This window comes from Pleuronectes platessa, chromosome 5, assembly GCF_947347685.1.
Source record: "Pleuronectes platessa chromosome 5, fPlePla1.1, whole genome shotgun sequence".
NCBI lineage: Eukaryota > Metazoa > Chordata > Actinopteri > Pleuronectiformes > Pleuronectidae > Pleuronectes > Pleuronectes platessa.
The window spans coordinates 18635126-18653998 of NC_070630.1; the positions used below are offsets into that span (position 1 = coordinate 18635126).

The 18873-nt window shown below is 40.6% G+C and overlaps 1 protein-coding gene across 1 annotated transcript in view; it reads right to left on the reverse strand.

The window, feature by feature from the left end:
* Positions 1–952: 952 nt before the first annotated feature.
* The window catches only part of LOC128439731 (NLR family CARD domain-containing protein 3-like), a 32141-nt gene continuing 14220 nt past the window's right edge, over positions 953–18873 (reverse strand). The window contains exons 2-10 of the mRNA XM_053422121.1: positions 13116–13204; positions 10817–10921; positions 10383–10499; positions 6642–6742; positions 4626–6468; positions 3884–4057; positions 3137–3310; positions 1395–1568; positions 953–1112 (exon numbers count right to left, since the gene is read on the reverse strand). Coding sequence (XP_053278096.1) covers positions 953–1112; positions 1395–1568; positions 3137–3310; positions 3884–4057; positions 4626–6468; positions 6642–6742; positions 10383–10499; positions 10817–10921; positions 13116–13204 — 2937 coding nt within the window. The remainder of the gene's footprint in view (positions 1113–1394; positions 1569–3136; positions 3311–3883; positions 4058–4625; positions 6469–6641; positions 6743–10382; positions 10500–10816; positions 10922–13115; positions 13205–18873) is intronic.

Consider the following 18873-nt stretch of genomic DNA (forward strand, 5'->3'; position numbering starts at 1 on the left):
ATATAATGTCACTTTTTAAATTTGAAAGCAAAATTAGCATTTAATTGGCACATTTTTCTGCACATAATTTTGAAATATTTAGGGCTTTGACTTTTCTGTGTCAAAAGGCAGCGCAGCAGCAGAGCAGAGCAGATACACTGATGGTGCAGTGCCACATCAACAGAAGCACACAGGAATGATGGTGGACTGGACACTGTGTGACAGTGGACCCGATCTCAGAGCAGCTCACCTCCTCTGATTCCTCTGGAGCTCTGTCTCCACTCTGCCTCCCAGCAACAAGGCCCAGTCAGAGCCACTCTATGCACAAGCTGCAGCTGCTTCAGCCTCTGTAGATGATCAGGACACAGCTCAGCCTCCATCCACATACACTGTCTTCTTCACACTCATTTTTACAATGATCACTTCCTCAATCTGTGGATAGAAGAACACATCAGTGTTTACAGAGACTCACTTCATCAGCTGTAAGTCAGTAATGCAGCACATCCAGTATAAAGAGCAGCAGGGACTTCAGTCCTGTTCAGAGGATTCACTTCAGGACCCTGAGTGCATTTGGTATTTTGGTGACTGGATGAGTCTGGTGAGATTGAGATGTACTGTGTTTGTTAGCGGCAGAGATCGACTTAACCAACCATAACTGGCCTTATCCTTCCTTTTAAGGAAAGAGTGCACCACACAACAGTGTAGAGTCCCTTTGGTCAGTGGGCGGAGCTTTTATATGGGTTGTTCTCAAACTTAACCTGCTCCGGAGCAGGTTAGCCTCATGTCCCCATGGGGATTTACCCGTTTAGAAGTGAATGAGCTTCTTAGGACTGAAAAAACTAAACCTGAAGTTAACCTGATAACAACAAATCCTGTTCCGTAGTACAGACCCTGAATCTTTACTGTGAAACTGACCGTGTTTATTAAAATACTGATGAAAGTGGTGTGGACTGACTCACCTCACAGTCTCCAGTCAACTGCCTGAAGGCTGCTTTAGATTAAGCAGCTCTTTCACTCCTGACTCCTGCAGGTCGTTAAGTCTTAGATCCAGTTCTCTCAGATGAGAGGGGTTTGACCTCAGAGCTGAAGCCAGAGAAGAACGGCTTATCTCTGACAGACTGGAGCCCTTCAACCTGGATAAAGGTTTATTTGTGAAAATATCGTAAGAATACTCATGTCAGTACCGACTCATAAAATGGAAGGTAAATATGGAAAAAGGACTAAAACGAGTGCTGATTCAGTAAAAATATATTATTTGGACCCGGTCTCTGTCCTGCAGATCAGTTTAGGAAATCCAAAACCTAACACGGATATGTTTTAACAAGTAGTGGACAATTTAGAATTAAAATGGATACATTGGGTGTAAATGCTGTGTTAAAGATATGGGATCTAAAAAATTCGGTCGGTGAACTGACCTCAGACTCTCCAGTCGACAAGTTGGACTCTCTACAAAACCACAGAGCTCCTTCACTCCTGAGTCCTGTAGGTTGTTTCTATTCAGATTCAGTTTTCTCAGATGAGAGGGGTTTGACCTCAGAGCTGAAGCCAGATAAGAACCGCTGATCTCTGACAGACCGCAGCCCTCCAACCTGAACGAAGGATGGTGATAATAATGTAAAATTATGTATATAGAACTTTTAAAAAGTTTAGAAAATGCTTTGACAGCAAGCAAGAAAAGTAAATAAAAACTTGAATACATAAAAGCAGTAATATGACTGTAGAGATAAAGGAACAAGAAAATAAATGTTGAAAATGATAAAAAAAGAGTAAAAACACAACATCACATAAAAGCTATAAAATTGGTTTTAAGAAGTGGTATAAAAGAAGTAACTGATTCTGCCTTTTCTCCTCAGGTAGGCCGTTCCAAAGCCAAGGGGCCCTGACGGTAAAAGCACAGTCACGGTTCAGTTTTCAACCTCGACTTTGGAACAGCCAGTAGGATCCACCTGAGGATCTAAGGCTTGGTGCAGGCACATAGGCGGTCAATAATTCTGTAATGTAGCTTGGGGCCAGAATCTTAAAAAGCGATCAGAAAAATCTTTAAATCAATCCTTAAACAGAAAAGGAGCCAACGGAGAGAAGCAAGAATCGGGGTGATGTGATGTTGCCATTTAATACCAGTGAGAAGCCGAGCTGCTCTGTTCTGAACTAGTTGGAGGTGGGACTTTTGGCTGATGCCCAAGAGGATGGAGTTACAGTAGTCCAGTCTAGAGAAGAATAGTATAAAGTATGAAGGATTAAACTTAACTCTGTTGATATGGGCCAATGCTAGTGTGGATGTGCTGCAAACAAAAACACTGATCTTTCCATTATAATTTATACGCCAAGTCCGGCCTCCTGCTGCTCGACATGTTCTCCATATGTGAAAGTCAAACTCCAGAAAATGTCCAGACACTATTTGAGTTCATGACTGAAAACAGCTTCAAAGTGTAAGTGTTCAGTTGTTTGTAATATGTAACTTCAACACTAGATGTCTCTAAATATATTGCTGGACATCTTCAGGAGTCTAGATGTGAGCAAGTGGATTTCGTTCACATGTACTACACCTGGTGATGTCACTAAATCTTTCACAGTGAATCTGTAACATAAGAAAACTCAATGTAACGCAGATATCATGGAGATATGTGTTTTGGCTCCACCCCTCGCAGCCCACTATCATCTTATATCCTGTCAGTCCACAGGACCACCAGGACAAATCCTAGTTAGCTTACAAAGAAACATTACATGTACACATTGTCCAGCATTGGATTTTGAATCCCTCTGTAAAACTTCAGTCACATTTTACTCGGCCCTCAACGCTCATTCTACAATCTTTCAGCTCAGCATCAGTGTTCACTGTGAGGAACAGATGTTCTGCACTATGAACTTAAAGCTCTAGTGTGTAAGTTTTAGGTGAAAAGATCTATTTTGAGAAACTAAATATAAAATAGTAGTGATATTTTAATTGCTTTATCTAAATTGTACAAATGTTTGTATATACAGATAAAGCAACATTTTGTTTACTAAACTAAACCTTTGAGTTTCTATGATGACTGAAGCTACCACAGGTTCTCTTTAATGTTTGGAAGGGGAGGGTGAGGCGATGGGTATTCAGCTGCAACTAGATTAAAGTAAAGTGTACACACTGAACCTTTAACATTAACACAAGATGGCTGACCTCAGAGTCTCCAGTTCACAGGTTGGACTCTCTAGAAAACCACAAAGCTCCTTCACTCCTGAGTCCTTCAGTTCGTTGTAGCTTAGATCCAGTTCTCTCAGATGAGAAGGGTTTGACCTCAGAGCTGAAGCCAGAGAAGAACAGCTGATCGTTGATAGATAGCAGCCCTTTAACCTGGATAAAGAAATATGAATATTTGCATTTGTCCTGCTGTTATTTTTGATTGTCAGAATGTCAACACAGACTCTCAACATGCTGCTTACCTCACTCCAGTGTGTGACCTGAAGATAAATATCAATCAACATGTTTGACCATTATCTAATTTATCACATGACATGACCTTCTACTATATGTGATTGGTCACTGAGTAGGTTTTCTGAATTAAACACTGTTTAAAGTAGGAATGGCTCCTGACAGTCACTTCCAAATTGTTTCTATATTTATCAACTGTCCGACGTCTTTCAATAAGAATGTGTCTTATTTTTGGAAACTTGAGGAGAACGACTGCTCGGCCTCAGTCCACATTATTTACAGATACTTTATTACTGATCAGGAGCAGGTGTGTGCAGGTGAATGGAGTTGGGCTGATGAGGTGGACGTGACTGACAGGCTGATTGAGTGACATATGACTGCAGGACAGTGAGCAGACTAGAGCAGAATCGTGACAATCTAATTCAATTTAAATAAATAATGACGAAATAAGAAAAAAGTTGGAAAAATTAACATTCAAGGTTTCAAGAACCTAACCTCAGAGTCTCCAGTCGACAGTTTGGACTGTCCAGTCCAGCAAACAGCAGCTTCCCTCCTGAATCCTGCAGGCTGTTTCCACTCAGATTCAGTTCTTTCAGATGTGAGGGGTTTGACTTCAGAGCTGAGGCCACGACTTCACAGTGAGTCTCTGAGAGTTCACAATCAATTAGTCTGTAATTAGAGAAAATATCAAATCTGTTAGAATAAAATCTGAAAACACAACATTCATACAAAACATGTTCATTTGACCCTCCCCGTGGTATATCCCCTTTTTGCCTCATGAACATGTTATCTTAAAAACACCTCAAGAGAATTCTTTCAAATTGATGCAAGCATTCATTTAGACTAACAGAAGAACTCATGAGTTCGGGTGGTCAAAGGTCAAAGGTTACAGTGACCTAATCTTATTGTGAATGCAATATGTCAGGAGCCTGGAGGGACTGGCACTGCACTGATTTGCAGTGGCGTACAAACACAGGGTAATAATTCTAGTTTGACTGGAAAGAAGAATGAACGATATTTCCAGTCCTGCTTCTTCAGTGATTGTCTCCTCAAATTGTGCTCAGTGTGCTAAGTCAGAAAAAAAACTTTCCACCCTCATAGAATGGCTGCACTTACAGTGTTGACCACTGCAACACCAGGCTGCCCCAACAAAATTTGAACAATTTAATACAGTGCGTATTTGACAAACGACTTATCTACACTGATCGAATGTGTTATTGATCATGTCTGAACTCACAGAGCTTTCCTGCAGTTCCTCACAGCTGGGATCAGTCTCTGTCGACCCTGGTCTGATGTGTTGAACTTCTTCAGGTCCAACTCATCCAGAACCTCCTCTGACATCTGCAGCATGTAGGCCAGAGCTGAGCAGTGGATCTCAGAGAGTTTCTCTTTTGATTTGTTCTTTGACGTCAGGAACTGTTGCATCTCCTGATTTACTGAGTGGTCGTTCATCTCAGTCAGACAGTGAAAGATGTTGATGCTTCTGTCAGGAGAAATGTCATCACTCTGCATCTCATTCAGGTTCTTGATGATTCTCTGTATGATCTTTGGATTGTTCCCTGTCCGACTCAGCCGGCCTCCTAAGGCTCTCTGGATGATCTTTGGATTGTTTTCTGTCCAACCCAGCAGGCCTCCTAAGAGTTTATGGTTAGACTTTAGACTGAGGCCATGAAGGAAGCGAACAAAAAGGTCCAGATGACCATTTTCACTGGTGAGGGATTTCTCCATGGTTCTCTTCAGGAGGTCATCCAGAGAGAAGGTATCCTGTGTGTTCCCATATGTTCCCAGGAAGTTTTTGAGTTCTTCTGTGTTCCTCTTGGTGTAACAGTGGAACATGTAGACTGCAGCCAGAAACTCCTGAACGCTCAGATGAACAAAGCAGTAGACTGATTTCTGGAAGATCACACACTCTGTGAATATCTCAGTACAAACTCCAGAGTACACTGAGGCTTCTTTGACATTAAGACCACACCCCTCCAGGTCTTCTTGATAGAACATGATGATTCCTTCCCTCAGATGTTTAAGCGCCAGCTTCCCCAGCTTCAGAAGAACGTCCCTGTCAGCCTTCGTCAGCTGCTCAGGAGTCGTCTCATGTCCCTCACCGTACTTCTTTTTCTTTCTCTTTGTCTGAACCATCAGAAAGTGTGAGTACAAGTCAGTCATGGTCTTGGGCAGCTCTCCACTCTGGTCTTTGGTCAACATGTACTCCAGAACTGTAGCACTGATCCAGCAGAAGACCGGGATTTGACACATGATGTGGAGACTCCTGCACATCTTGATGTGTGAGATTATTCTGCTGCACAGCTCGTCATCACTGAACCTTTTCCTGAAGTAATCTTCCTTCTGGGCGTCAGTGAAGCCTCGTACTTCTGTGACCCTGTTAACACATGTAGAAGGGATCTGATTGGCCGCCGCAGGTCTTGAGGTTATCCAGACAAGAGCAGAGGAAAGCAGATTCCCCAGGATGAGGCTCGTCAGCAGTGTGTTGACTGATGACCTCTGTGTGACATCAGTAACAACCTTCCTGTGGTTGAAGTCCAGAGAAAGTCTGCTTTCATCCAGTCCGTCAAAGATGAACAAAAGTTTACAGAGAGCGAGCATCTCTGCCGTGATCTTCTGTAATGTTGGATGGAAAACATGGAGCAGCGTTAGAAGACTGTGCTGCTGGTCTTTCACAAGGTTCAGCTCTCTGAACGAAAGCACAATCAGCAGGCTGACATCTTGGTTTTCTAAACCCTCTGCCCAGTCCAGAGTGAACTTCTGCACCGAGAAGCTTTTTCCAATGCCAGCGACGCCGTTGGTCAGGACGACTCTGATGCTGCTCTGCTGGTCAGTGGAGGCTTTAAAGATGTCATGGCACTTGATCGGAGTGTCGTGGAGGATCTTCATCTTGGAAGCCGTCTCAAGCTGCCTCACTTCATGTTGAGTATTAATCCCTTCACTCTGTCCCTCTGTGATGTAGAGTTCAGTGTAGATCCTGTTGAGGCGGGTTCTACTTCCTGTTTCATCAGTTCCTTCAGTTACATGTTTACATGTCCTCGTCAGACTGATCTTATGTTCATTTAAAACCTTCTGCAGATCTTCTGAAAGACAAGAAACAATGTCAGACTAAAGACAGAGAATCTAAAAATCTGCTGATTATTTCCCTCAGATACAGAAAAACTACAGAAAATAAAAGCTTTTTAACTTTGTGGTTTTATTAAGATGTTAAATGTTAATGCTGTATGAGGGAACCACATAGAACAATATGTGCCGTTGTCAAAATTCAAGACATCAGCAGACAGATGTACGGTGCTGCTCTGACCAGCTGTCTTAGCTCCAGGTCCTGTTCTGGGTCTTTGTCCACAGTTGGCACTGCATAAAAAGAAAAATTTGTGTCAGTTAGTATCGCTGCAAATTTCGGTGGAATTTCAGGTTAACGGCTGCACAGAAAACTGCCAGGAACTGCCGGGAAGTGACGCAGGGTTCCCATTTCTGGCAGTTTTACAAGCCTGAGAATGTTGGCAGGTGACCCCCCTGCTCCTAGGCCTAGGTGAGGCTGTCACATGTAAATTACAATTCTGTGAGCTTTACAAATGCAAATCAGGATGGTTTCACATAGTGGTGCAGAGGTAACACCTTTTTCTAAAAGGTACTAACTAAGGTACCAACTAAAATATCTGGCGTAAGTACAGCAGGTTTAAAATAAATATAAAATCTGAAATTGTAGTTTATATAGATTTCCCTTATGTAAGTAAGTGTGTATTACATTGTATATCATGAGCAGAGGTCAATGCTATGAAACAGTGGAGTTTATTTCAACATTTGCCTGTCAAGCTCATCCAAGATAATATGTTGGAATGGAGAGAGTGGCACCACTGGAAACTTTTCTAAGAGAAGTCTTTCTGCATCAACATCAGTTGTGTCATTGCATGTCAAAATTCCAACCATATGTCCTCTCAAAATACTGGCTAACTCAGCACCATATTCACATGTCCATGGCATACTACAACCCAGTCTCATCAGAAAACGTTCAGTGGCAACGTTGGTCCACTTGGAAAAATGTTACCATCTCACAATCTGGCCTCTCAGAATGTGAGATGGGAACGTCTCTGTCCGCCCATTGTTTTGCATTTGCGTGTTCTCACGTCAGGTGACTCCCATGTTCCCGTCTGCGGAAAGGAAAACATGGCGGACATTCCTTGTTTTTCAGATAAAAATATAATTTTGTAAATTAATTTGGGCATAAAAATGACACCATTTCTAGCGAGAAATGTGCTCTTTGCTTCCAGTCTTCAGCCAGTTCATGCTTATGAAATACATTTTAATAGTTGTCACGAATGTTTTAATCGTTGCTATGAGGGTTGCTATGACGATGCCATGCCGAAAACCAGGTCGTAGCGTGCTGTTTAAATCACCGTCCCTGCGTTGTGTCGTTCAGTGATCGTGAATGTTATTCAGGTTATATAAATATATTATATTTGAGGATAGATTACAGCTCTAGTTCGAAGGATCTAAGGAATCCGTTCATATCGAGGCGGGCCCGAGTGCGCGAGCAGACATGACGTGTGGCTGTCGTAAAAAAAGTTTTTGTAAACATCCGGTCCATTTAACTCAGCGCTGCATCATAAACACGGAGCACTTGGAAGACGACAATGGATCTTCCTTCTGTCAGGAAGGAAGATACAGCCGAGTGCTGAGACAACGGATGCGGAACCCGTCGATACACACTATGGACGCTATTCATCAGCTAATATTCCGTTGTTTTGCCCCAGGCTGCGGCCCACGGTAGCCCGTGTTACCTGGGATTTGGATAGATGGCTGGTTAAACCAGTTCAAGACGCTTAGCTCATCATTTAGGGATGCTACAATATAAATATAAACATGAACAGATAATGTAATGGTATAAGGAAGCTAACAGAAACCACGAATCTGCCCATAAATATATTTTTACATGATACAGTGCAGGGTGCCCACTGTAGGGCCTTTACTATACATTAATTTAAAGTTTTGAGAGCTTCCCTATTTTTGGTTTCTATTTGGTTTGATTTCTCTTCTCAAATTAAGGATGGTTTATGATTTTGCTTTGATTTATGAATGCTTTAGATTAACAAGGAGTGTATTTGTCTACCACTACTCCACAATATCAGATCAATTTGGTTTAATTTATAGTATGCAATATGACAATAATGTTTTCATGTTAGGGAGTTGTGATTCATTTTATAAAACAATTGCTATGTTCTGTTTTTTAATCAAGGAGGATCCAAGTGAAGCTACAGCAGTTTCACCAACGTCAATAACTTCGACCGAACAGTTTGTTTTGCTTGAACAGGAAGGGCAGACTGGAGAGAAAGAGAAGCCGAGTTGAGGCCACTCCACCATCCACATACATCGAGGAAGATGAGGGAGAGAAATGATACTACCATTAAAAAGGCACTTTTAAGTTACATACCAGAAACACCATTTTATATAATATGCCAAATAGAAATTTTTATTAAATCCCCAAAGTACGCTGGGTGAAATACAAGTTTATATCACACTGAAATAATTTTGATCAATCATGCTTCCCTGCTGTGATTGTTCAATTGGGAAAACAACTTTTTCCACAGGAAGGCAAGTAAATTTGAGGAATGCATGTGCAAAGTTTTCCTCTGTTATGTATAATGATGACCCCCATCAAACATAATGTTAGCAATATTTACACCTTTTAATTTATATGTTTATTTCTGTCTACATGTGTCAATTTGCCTTCATTAGTTTCAGAAAAGAGCGATGATGTATCGGTCAGTGGGCGGCAGCACGAGACTCCGCAAACTAGTCTGTAAGCAAAGTGGACGAAGGCGTTGAGGTTGCCTCCTGCTATCATTGTTATTTTGCTTAAGGGACTGAATATGTTTCATGCAGGAATATTTGCGTTTCCCTTATATCTACCAAAACTGCTTGTTTCACAGACTGCAGTTTTGTTTTGATTCGATGTGGTGTGCAAATACTAACCGTATCTGCAATGGGTAGTAACTCTAATTTTGTTTTTGACAGACTGTGCTAAGGACCTTGAGAACATCACCACTCTACAGGAAGACACAGTCCAGTAATGGGTGTCAGAAGTTCAGTAATGAACGACATGTACTGTGGGAAAAATGTGTCATTGTTGCACAATGTCCTTTGACTCTGTTTACACAAGGTCAACACAAAAAGGTTTGATTGTAAACCTTATGCTAATGAGAAAGGCGGGCCTAACCTCAGTCTCGAGCAGGATTGGTCAACTGAGCTACACACACACCGCCCCTGCGCTCCGCCACATACTCGCTCAGAGACACGGGCAGTGACTGAGACTTGAGCTTTTCACCGTGAAACAGCCGGTCAGTGACTTTGTAGAACAGTGGAAACACAGAGTTTCTCTGGTCACATCTGCTCAGAGATCAGCGGCTTCATGATCAGAGCAGAAGCTGCAGGTGGTTTGTACCGAGCTGGAGTTTCTGTTTCCTCCTTCTCCTCTCGGCTCGCTCCTTGTGCTCAGTACAACACCAGACGTGATGCTCACAGTCAGGACTACTGACAGCTAAATCATCCCAATAAAAAATAACCTTAACTAACCCTCTGAACTTGAACTAGTTCATTTTAAGTGTGAACTGGCTCAACGCTGCAAACAGCTACTGGACACCAGCATTGAGAGGCAGAAGTAGTAGGGCTGGATCATTACACTCCTGTGACCAATCCTGCATGAGACTGCGGTTAGGCCCGCCTTTCTCATTAGCATAAGGACACTGCAAATGAAAAGGAAATGTATCATGGAATAAATAAATGTGCAAATATATTTAAGATTTATTTTGGTATTAACATATTTATTTTATTTTTTCTGTATTCATTTACTTATTTCCTTTTTTATTTATTTATTTATTTCTGTATTTATTTATACATTTATTTATTTATTTATTTTTACTTAAGTCATGTATGGTCCTCCATATAAGAAAACAAATCCTCTTCTGATCAGTTCTCAGTAGAAACAGTCTCTTACTCTGCGTGTGAGGGTCCAGGTTCATTTCTGAAGTCTATGAGACCTTCTTTGGACATGTTACTCTGGAGAGACTCCGCTCTGTCATCCACTTTCTCCTCATAACCACTCATCTTCAGTCTGAGAGGAAAAACAATGAAATTGACTGTTAGCCCATATAGACACACAATGAAGCCAGGAACCTACATTCAGTGTTTCTTCCAAAATATCAAAGTCGACCCTCCTGCACAGTTTCCCTGTTGTCACGGTAACCTGAGACAGTTGTAAGTTTAATGTGTTCGACTCAGCCGATCATGGAATTGAGTCAAACTGTTAATTGACAGAAGTTCATCCTTGATCTTGTTCTCCTGACAGTTCACATGTAGAAAAACTGACTCAGAGACTCCGACAGTAAAATAAAATTAATGTTAATATACAGTATATATCTACCTATGTACCTGGCACTGCAGGTCGATGTTTCTCTCACAACCTCAGCCAGGGAGTCCAGAGCTCGATAGTGAACGCTGTTGACGAATTGGTGACCACTGCTGTAATGTTGGATTCTGAAAACACCAGTCGGTTTTTAAACACTTGATTAACAGATGTGACCACGATAAAAAATGAAATTGTGAGTTAACTGTGTTAATTAGTCATTTGAAGGCACTTTCTTCCACACCTGGTGTTCACAACTGTCCCTGGTGATCCGGTCAAGTTGAAACTATGTCTGTCACAAGGTGTGAACTGACAAACTTAGAGCCGTGTGAACCACAGACGGGTGTTAACACCAGGTGTTAGAGTGTGACAGTAAAACTTTCATAAATGTGTGTTAACTTTCCTTCCTTCTGCTCATCCAAGTTAAAATGGAGTCTGACACTTCCCTGTTCTCATGTTACTCCTCAGTGTTGAGCCAGTTCACACTTGAAAAGAACAGGTTCGAAGTTCAGTTCATATAAATGATAAGGAACTAATTTTCGTTGAAAGTTCATTTTTTTATTGGCAAGATGATGATAGATGATGAACTTATGATCATGTATTTAATTATTAACCGATGGTGTCGGATCATGAATCCAGATCCTCTGCTCACTTCAACACTGAGTCCAGACTGTGTGCACCTCGTGTTGTACTGAGCAATAAAATGTTAGCTAGTCATTTTTCATGATGTCTAAAGGCAGCCTCATAAACTCTGGAGTGAATCAAACAAACTCTGACTAACTTCATGTACTGATCAGGTCCTGATAACTCGTGATGAGCGTTTATTAGTTAAAGTGAGAGCAGAGCGGAGGAGGAAACAGAAACTCCAGCTCGGTACAAACATTCTGATCATTGAGCAGTTTTGGACCAGAGAGAAACTGAAACAGACTGTGCTCCTATTATCTTGTCTCAATGTGTGAGTCACTGTGTGAGTGAGTGGTGCTGGGGCCTGTGTGTGTGTAAACTCCTTCTCGCTCTCAAGAAGGAGGAGTCTGGGAGCACACACACACACACACACACACATACACACACACACACACACACACGCACACACACACACACTCCTAGATAGATAGATGGCTCTGATTAGCCTTCTTAATTACACAGCAGTCTTCATCCACCTTTTGTTGGTTGTGGCAGAGGCATCGGCGGAGACTGTGTATCCAATTGCCTGTTTGGCTGCAGATGGGATCTTCCCTGCTCCCTCGAGTCGATCAGTGCTCTCCACCTGCTCTCACTGCGGCCCAGGGACTCCAATGAAGTTACGCCACCCCTCATTCAGGCTTTTAAAATCTCCCACTATCACCCTGATGGCAGGTCAGAGTTCTCCCCAGTGCCTTCCCTTTGCCCTCCTATGCCCCACTAAACAATCTGTCGCTTCACATCAGCCAGCAGATTAACTGCTGCTGTGTTTGTCCACAACTCATGAGCAGAGCTCTGTCTGTCCAATGCATTTTTTCATAGATCATATAGTTCATCTGTTCCCTTTTCTTATTGCATGCATGTACAGTTATCAGACTTTCAGCTGGTACGGTGTTTAGTTTACATCTATTCTACTAGTCGGTGTAGGGGCTGCTTGATTTCCTCACCTCCTTCTAAATGGTGTATCAGCAAGTGAAGAGTTTCTTTAAAACCATACGACATCAGAGCTGATGACTTGGATGTATCTGAAAAGGGTCAAATTCTGTCCAAATACTTTTTGATGCGAGTAAGTACTTTAAAAAATCCTTCAACACTGCGAATCCACAGTCAACGGGGTCTCTGGGATGAAGTTAGTTCACCGCAGACACCTCAGATACTGTTTGAGTGAGTTAAGGGAACAAGATCAAATGTCCATTTATAAAACAGCAGCTTCCAGTGTAGGACATTTTCTCAGCTGATATATATTCTGCGGACATATTCACTAAATTCATTCCTCAGTGCAAAAACAGGGATGTTGGAATTATTTTCTGGCACTGCTAACCACCTTTCTTGCAATATGGGCATTACACCTCGTATGATAATCACTTGTGTGTCAGCTATGGGAGAGCCCTGTCCAACACAGCTGGGCTGACTAGATATTCATAGATATCTATAGTCCTCTAAATATGCAGGGTTTTTTCCACCTAGACCCATGAATTATTCCCTGGGAAAATGTTATCTCCCAAATTTAAGTGAAATAAAACGGAAAAAAACGTGTTGAAAAACTGACTCCGATTCTCAGACAGTAAGATAATATTAATTAATAATATTAATGTTGATATATATATACCTATGCACCTGGCTCTGCAGGTCGATGTTTCTCACACAACCTCAGCTAGTGAGTCCAGAGCTTTATGGGGATCCACAGTGAAGACTGTCGACGAGTTGGTGAACACTGCTATAATGTATGTAGTCTGAAAACACCAGTCGGTTTTTAAACACTTGATTAACAGATGTGACGAAGATTAAAAAAGAAATTGTGAGTTAACTCTGTTAATTAGTCATTTGAAGGCACTTTCTTCCACACCTGGTGTTCACATCTGTCCCTGGTGATCCGGTCAAGTTGAATTTATGTCTGTCACCAGGTGTGAACAGACAAACTTAGAGCCGTGTGAACCTCAGACGGATGTTAACACCAGGTGTGAGAGTGTGACAGTAAAACTTTCATAAATGTGTGTTAACACTCACCTTCTCCCTTTTCTTCGTTCTGCTCATCCAAGTGAAAATGGAGTCTGACACTTCCCTGTTCTCATGTTACTCCTCAGTGTTGAGCCAGTTCACACTTGAAAAGAACAGGTTCAAAGTTCAGTTCATATAAATGATAAGGAACTAGTTTTCGTTGACAGTTCATTTTTTTGGGGGTAACGATGTAGATGATAAACTTATGATCATGTATTTAATTATTAATCGATGGTGTCGGATCATGAATCCAGATCCTCTGCTCACTTCAACACTGAGGCCTGACTGTGTGCCGAGTGTTGTACTGAGCCGTAAAATGTTGGCTGGTCATTTTTCATGATGTCTAAATGCAGCTTCGTAAACTCTGGAGTGGATCAAACAAACTCTGAGTAACTTCATGTACTGATCAGGTCCCCGACCACTTGTGACTGAAGGCTGCTTTCTATATACAGTAGTCATTTAAATCCAAATAGTATGAAATAGAGCAGGGGGCAAATTATAATGTATATCATAACCATGATGTGTATTTTATATTAGTAAGTATTTGCTTTCATTTGGTCATAAAAACCTATGTAAGTGTAGCATTGTTAAAAGCTCTATAGACATAACATATATTCTTATCAAAATTGAAAATGCAGTTCACTTGAAACATGCAACCTTGGATATTAGACTTTTTTAAAACCTTTGTATTACTATTTACTCAAGTAGCCGACAGTTTTTTAGGTCTTCCACTTCACGTCATCTACTATAATGTTATTTATACCTTTGGTACAACTATGTCTATCATTGAATCGGAAAAAATTGCACGGATACTGTGCCACAGTCTATGAAAGAATGTTTGACTAAGGTGAGCCAAACATTTTCATAAAATATAGATTAATTATGCTCTCAGTATTAAGAGTTAGAAAAAATGTATCCAACTGTATCCAAATCCTCATTACATTATTAGTTACGAATCAAAGTTCCGTAATATATTTTTGTATCAGTGCAAAGACTCAAATTTAATATTCCTACCATGTCTAGAAATTTACAGGAGGTACAGTATTCAGATTAGCCACAGTTTATTTATGGTCTATAACATTGAAAGCATGTAGTCTACAGCTTTTGGATATTAATTCTTCAGGTGAAACAGTCGACCCACTAAATCACATATTTACAGTAATGTATTTATTGAACTTGCTACATATAATTTCGATGTCTCAGAATAACAGGTTCAATATTCTGACTCAATGTCAGTGTTGTTCATGTAAACACGGCGACCTATATAAAGACAGGAGAGTGTGTTTTTCCTATACTGTAAAAAAACAGCCACCCTCAGAAAGCCTGTTAATGGACATCAGTGATGTGACTCCATTAGGTTTTACAATCTATAACCCATACTGTGTCTATCTGTCTTCCTAATTACGGAGCCCTTATCATGCTGTTTGGATACGCTGCAGGAGAGAGGATGTCTGGGCCATTGACCTCCCTGAACAGAGCTCTTAGTGAACCATGGTCTCATTCCAGTTCATTACCATGACCTCTGCAGCTCGAACCAACAACAGGTTTGAGTCAGCAGCATCAACCCAAAGAGGAAGACTGTGAAAGAATCATACTGAGACCTTTTCATTGATATAAGCAACATATTATTGACCACGTGAGATGGAGATAAACAAGATACTGAATTAATACGATTCTATTACTAACCACTTTCAGAAGAGAGAATTATTATCTCGGCACAAAGATTATAGCCTTCATACCCACATTCCATTCTCAATTACATCTCTGTCTCTCAGCTTTTGCAAAGAGAAAGAAAACACCATAGATAAAGATTGTAATATAGTTGATGTGGGTTTATAGTGTTTCCATTATGACAAAAACCACTTTCTCCGATGTAAATCAACAGCAATGTGAATAAATGAAACGAAAATAATGCAGAGGTGGATTTCAATGCACCTGAACCGACTTTTCGAATTAAAGCTAGGGTTGGTGATCCTGGAAACGAGAGCAGGCTGGGCTTTGGAAAAATGAAACTGATACGCCTCACCCTCTCCCATCAGCCCTCTGGTCAAAGCTAATTCCACTAAACACTAAACCAGACCCACCTTTAGGTATGATGCAGTTTAGGTAGAAAGATATAAGGATAAAACAAATTATGTCTCAGATAAAGATGGAAACAACAGCAAGTAATGATGATCGGCTGCTTTTAACTAATAAAAAAAAATTGGGTGTTTGAAGCCATGAATATGTTTTTTCTGCACCACACTTTGATTGTGTGAAGACACCTACCTTTCCATATTATGATTTTCAAACAGTTCTTTGTACAAAATGTTAGTATATGAGCTAACCCCACGATGTGTCAATGAAACTTCTGAAATTTATAAAATCTCACAGGTAATATCTCAAATGATAGTTTTTTGTTGAACATGAATCTAGAGCTGCTCCATTGACACTGTTACTGGGCCAAAAATCTTTCGTTGATTAATTTCCATAGGCAGAGAGAGAGAACTGGCAAAAGCAGTTTGCTTTCTGGCAGCCATGAGAAAAACTTTAAGAGCTCAGAGTCTGAAATATTTGAAAAAAGCTTATATTTCAGAGTTTAGTCCTGCATCTTATAATTTACAGTCTAATAAATTCATGTGTGGGTATGTTGTGATCTAAGTTCACAGTAAGAGACAGTATATTAATGAACACCTGTTTCTGCATCACATCCAATCATTAGGAACAGCGGAGCATGAATATTCTTTTTTTATTCATCAGGTTATGGTGAATAAGGTATCCAGTGTCCATGACTTTTAATGTGGGTAAATGTTCTGTCTGTCGCTTATGAGCTCAGAGTCTCTTTTTTCACTCTGTCTCTCACACTTACACACACACACACACACACACACACACACACACACACTTACTGCCGCTGAGTCCATTTTCTATTTTGGGAAAGCTGATCTTGTCATCCACAGCTCAGTCTCTCTAAGATTGTATAAAATGCATTAGTCTGATGTAGAAGTCCTTCAATATCCTTCATTATGGAACATACTGGAAAAGAGGGCTGCACACTAATGCATCAAATCGAGACCATGTAGCGTTCTTACATCATCTTACAGATAAAAAGATAATTTCATAACAGTAGCTGCTGTAGAAAAGGGAAGATCACCTCTTTTAACAAAGGCTCACTTTAAAGTGTTTCTGAATTTTGAGTACTTTGAGTGATCTCTTCAATTATTTTTCACAAAACTGTTTTCCTTTCCATTATGATGCTTTGTGTTGTCTAACTGAAACTGCTGACATTACATCGAGACAAATATAAATACAGAAAACATTGTTATTTATCATGATATCATTTGAAATGCATTATACATAATTCATTTTTTTGTATAATTGTATTGACTTATCATAGACAACTTTGATACCACACATAAATAAAAATTATTATTTACAGTTTTGTTCGATTGCTTAAGCACGATTTTCAAAACAGGGCCCGGTGTTTCAAACACTAAACACACTCAGCACAACCACACAACCAATCAGCAGAACACCTCAGATCCTTTGCAAAATGAAACACTCTTGTAAAAACTATACACTTATTTATCAAAACCATATTTTGTGCCATATGAAACACACACGCTTCATATGACTTAATTCTCTTTGAGCCAGTTACACACTGCTGTTTCTAACCTTAAACACTTTTAGCAATTCCAATTCTCAGTGATTACAGTTCTATAAGTGAAGTACTCTGAGAAAGTGCAAATATACAATAAATTCACCAAACACTACACAAGACCAATGCTGCAGACTCATGAAAATATAATTTATTTCTCTCCATATCCCCAAATCAGTCAACATGTCAACATGGAGAATCACAACAAAACAAGTCCTAGTTGTCATGCTACTACAGAAGTGTGCATAACACTGTAAGCTCGACAAATATCAGACAAGTAGAAAATTCTGTATCCAGTTCAGGTTTCAATGAGGGGTACCTGAGCCTGGGGCCGGAGATCGTAAACCCTCCACTGCCATGCCGAGAAAAACTCTTTGATTGGGTTTAGAGACGGAGAGTATGGTGGAAGGTATGGTACTGTAAACTGTGGATGGTGTTGAAACCAGTTCTGGACCAGAGCAGAGCGGTGGAATGACTCATTGTCCCAGATGACAATGTATTGCATCTGGTGCCTGTGGTTTACTGCTGTGACGATGTTGTGTAATCGGTCAAAACATTTGAGAATGTGAGGTGTGTTGTAAGGGATCGTATTGATATGACGGAGGAGGACCCCATTCTGTGTAGTGGCAGCACAGAAGGTGATGTTACCCCCACGTTGCCCTGGGACATGGATTATAGCCCCGTGGCCAATGATATTTCTGCCTCTCCTTTTTGATTTTGTCCTATGAACCCTGCCTCATCTATTTATATGAATTCATGCAGGATTTCCTCAGCATCGATCTGTAAAACTCTCAGAAATACAGTGAAAGACAATATTGTGTAGTTCAGCATAGGTCTGGAATACAGTACATTTACATTATGAAAGTTATGTGTGCAGTGTGCAACATCACACACAACATCATTACTCATGCCGCAGCCGCAGCCTTCTCCTCCTCCGTGGATTCCCCCTCTCACCCTCACTCTTCTTCTTTTTTGAGCACAAGCTCCATTTTGGTTGAAAACAGGTGAACTCAGCTGCTGCATTGCTATAGTGCTTAAACATGATTGGTGTGTCTACAATTACAGTTTTTTTCGATTGCTTAAGCACGATTTTCAAAACAGGGCCCGGTGTTTCAAACACTAAACACAATCAGCACAACCACACACCCAATCAGCAGAACACCTCAGATCCTTTGCAAAACTAAACACTATTGTAAAAACTATACACTTGTTTATCAAAACCATATTATTTTGCCATATGAAACACACACACTTCATATTACTTAATTCTGCTTTAGCCAGTTACACACTGCTGTTGCTAACCTTAAACACTTTTAGCAATTCCAGTTCTCAGTGATTAGAGTTCTATAAGTGAAGTACTCTGAGAAAGTGCAAATATACAATAAGTTCACCAAACACTACACAAGACCAATACTGCAGACTCATGAAAATTGAATTTATTTCTCTCCATATCCCCAAATCAGTCAACATGTCAACATGGAGAATCACAACAAAACATGTCCCAGTTTTCATGCTACTACAGGAGTGTGCATAACACTGTAAGCTCGACAAATATCAGACAACAGAAAATTCTGTATCCAGTACAGTTTCAATGAGGGGTACCTGAGCCTGGGGCTGGAGATCGTAAACCCTCCACCACCATGCCGAGAAAAACTCTTTGATTGGGTTTAGAGACGGAGAGTATGGTGGAAGGTATGGTACTGTAAACTGTGGATGGTGTTGAAACCAGTTCTGGACCAGAGCAGAGCGGTGGAATGACTCATTGTC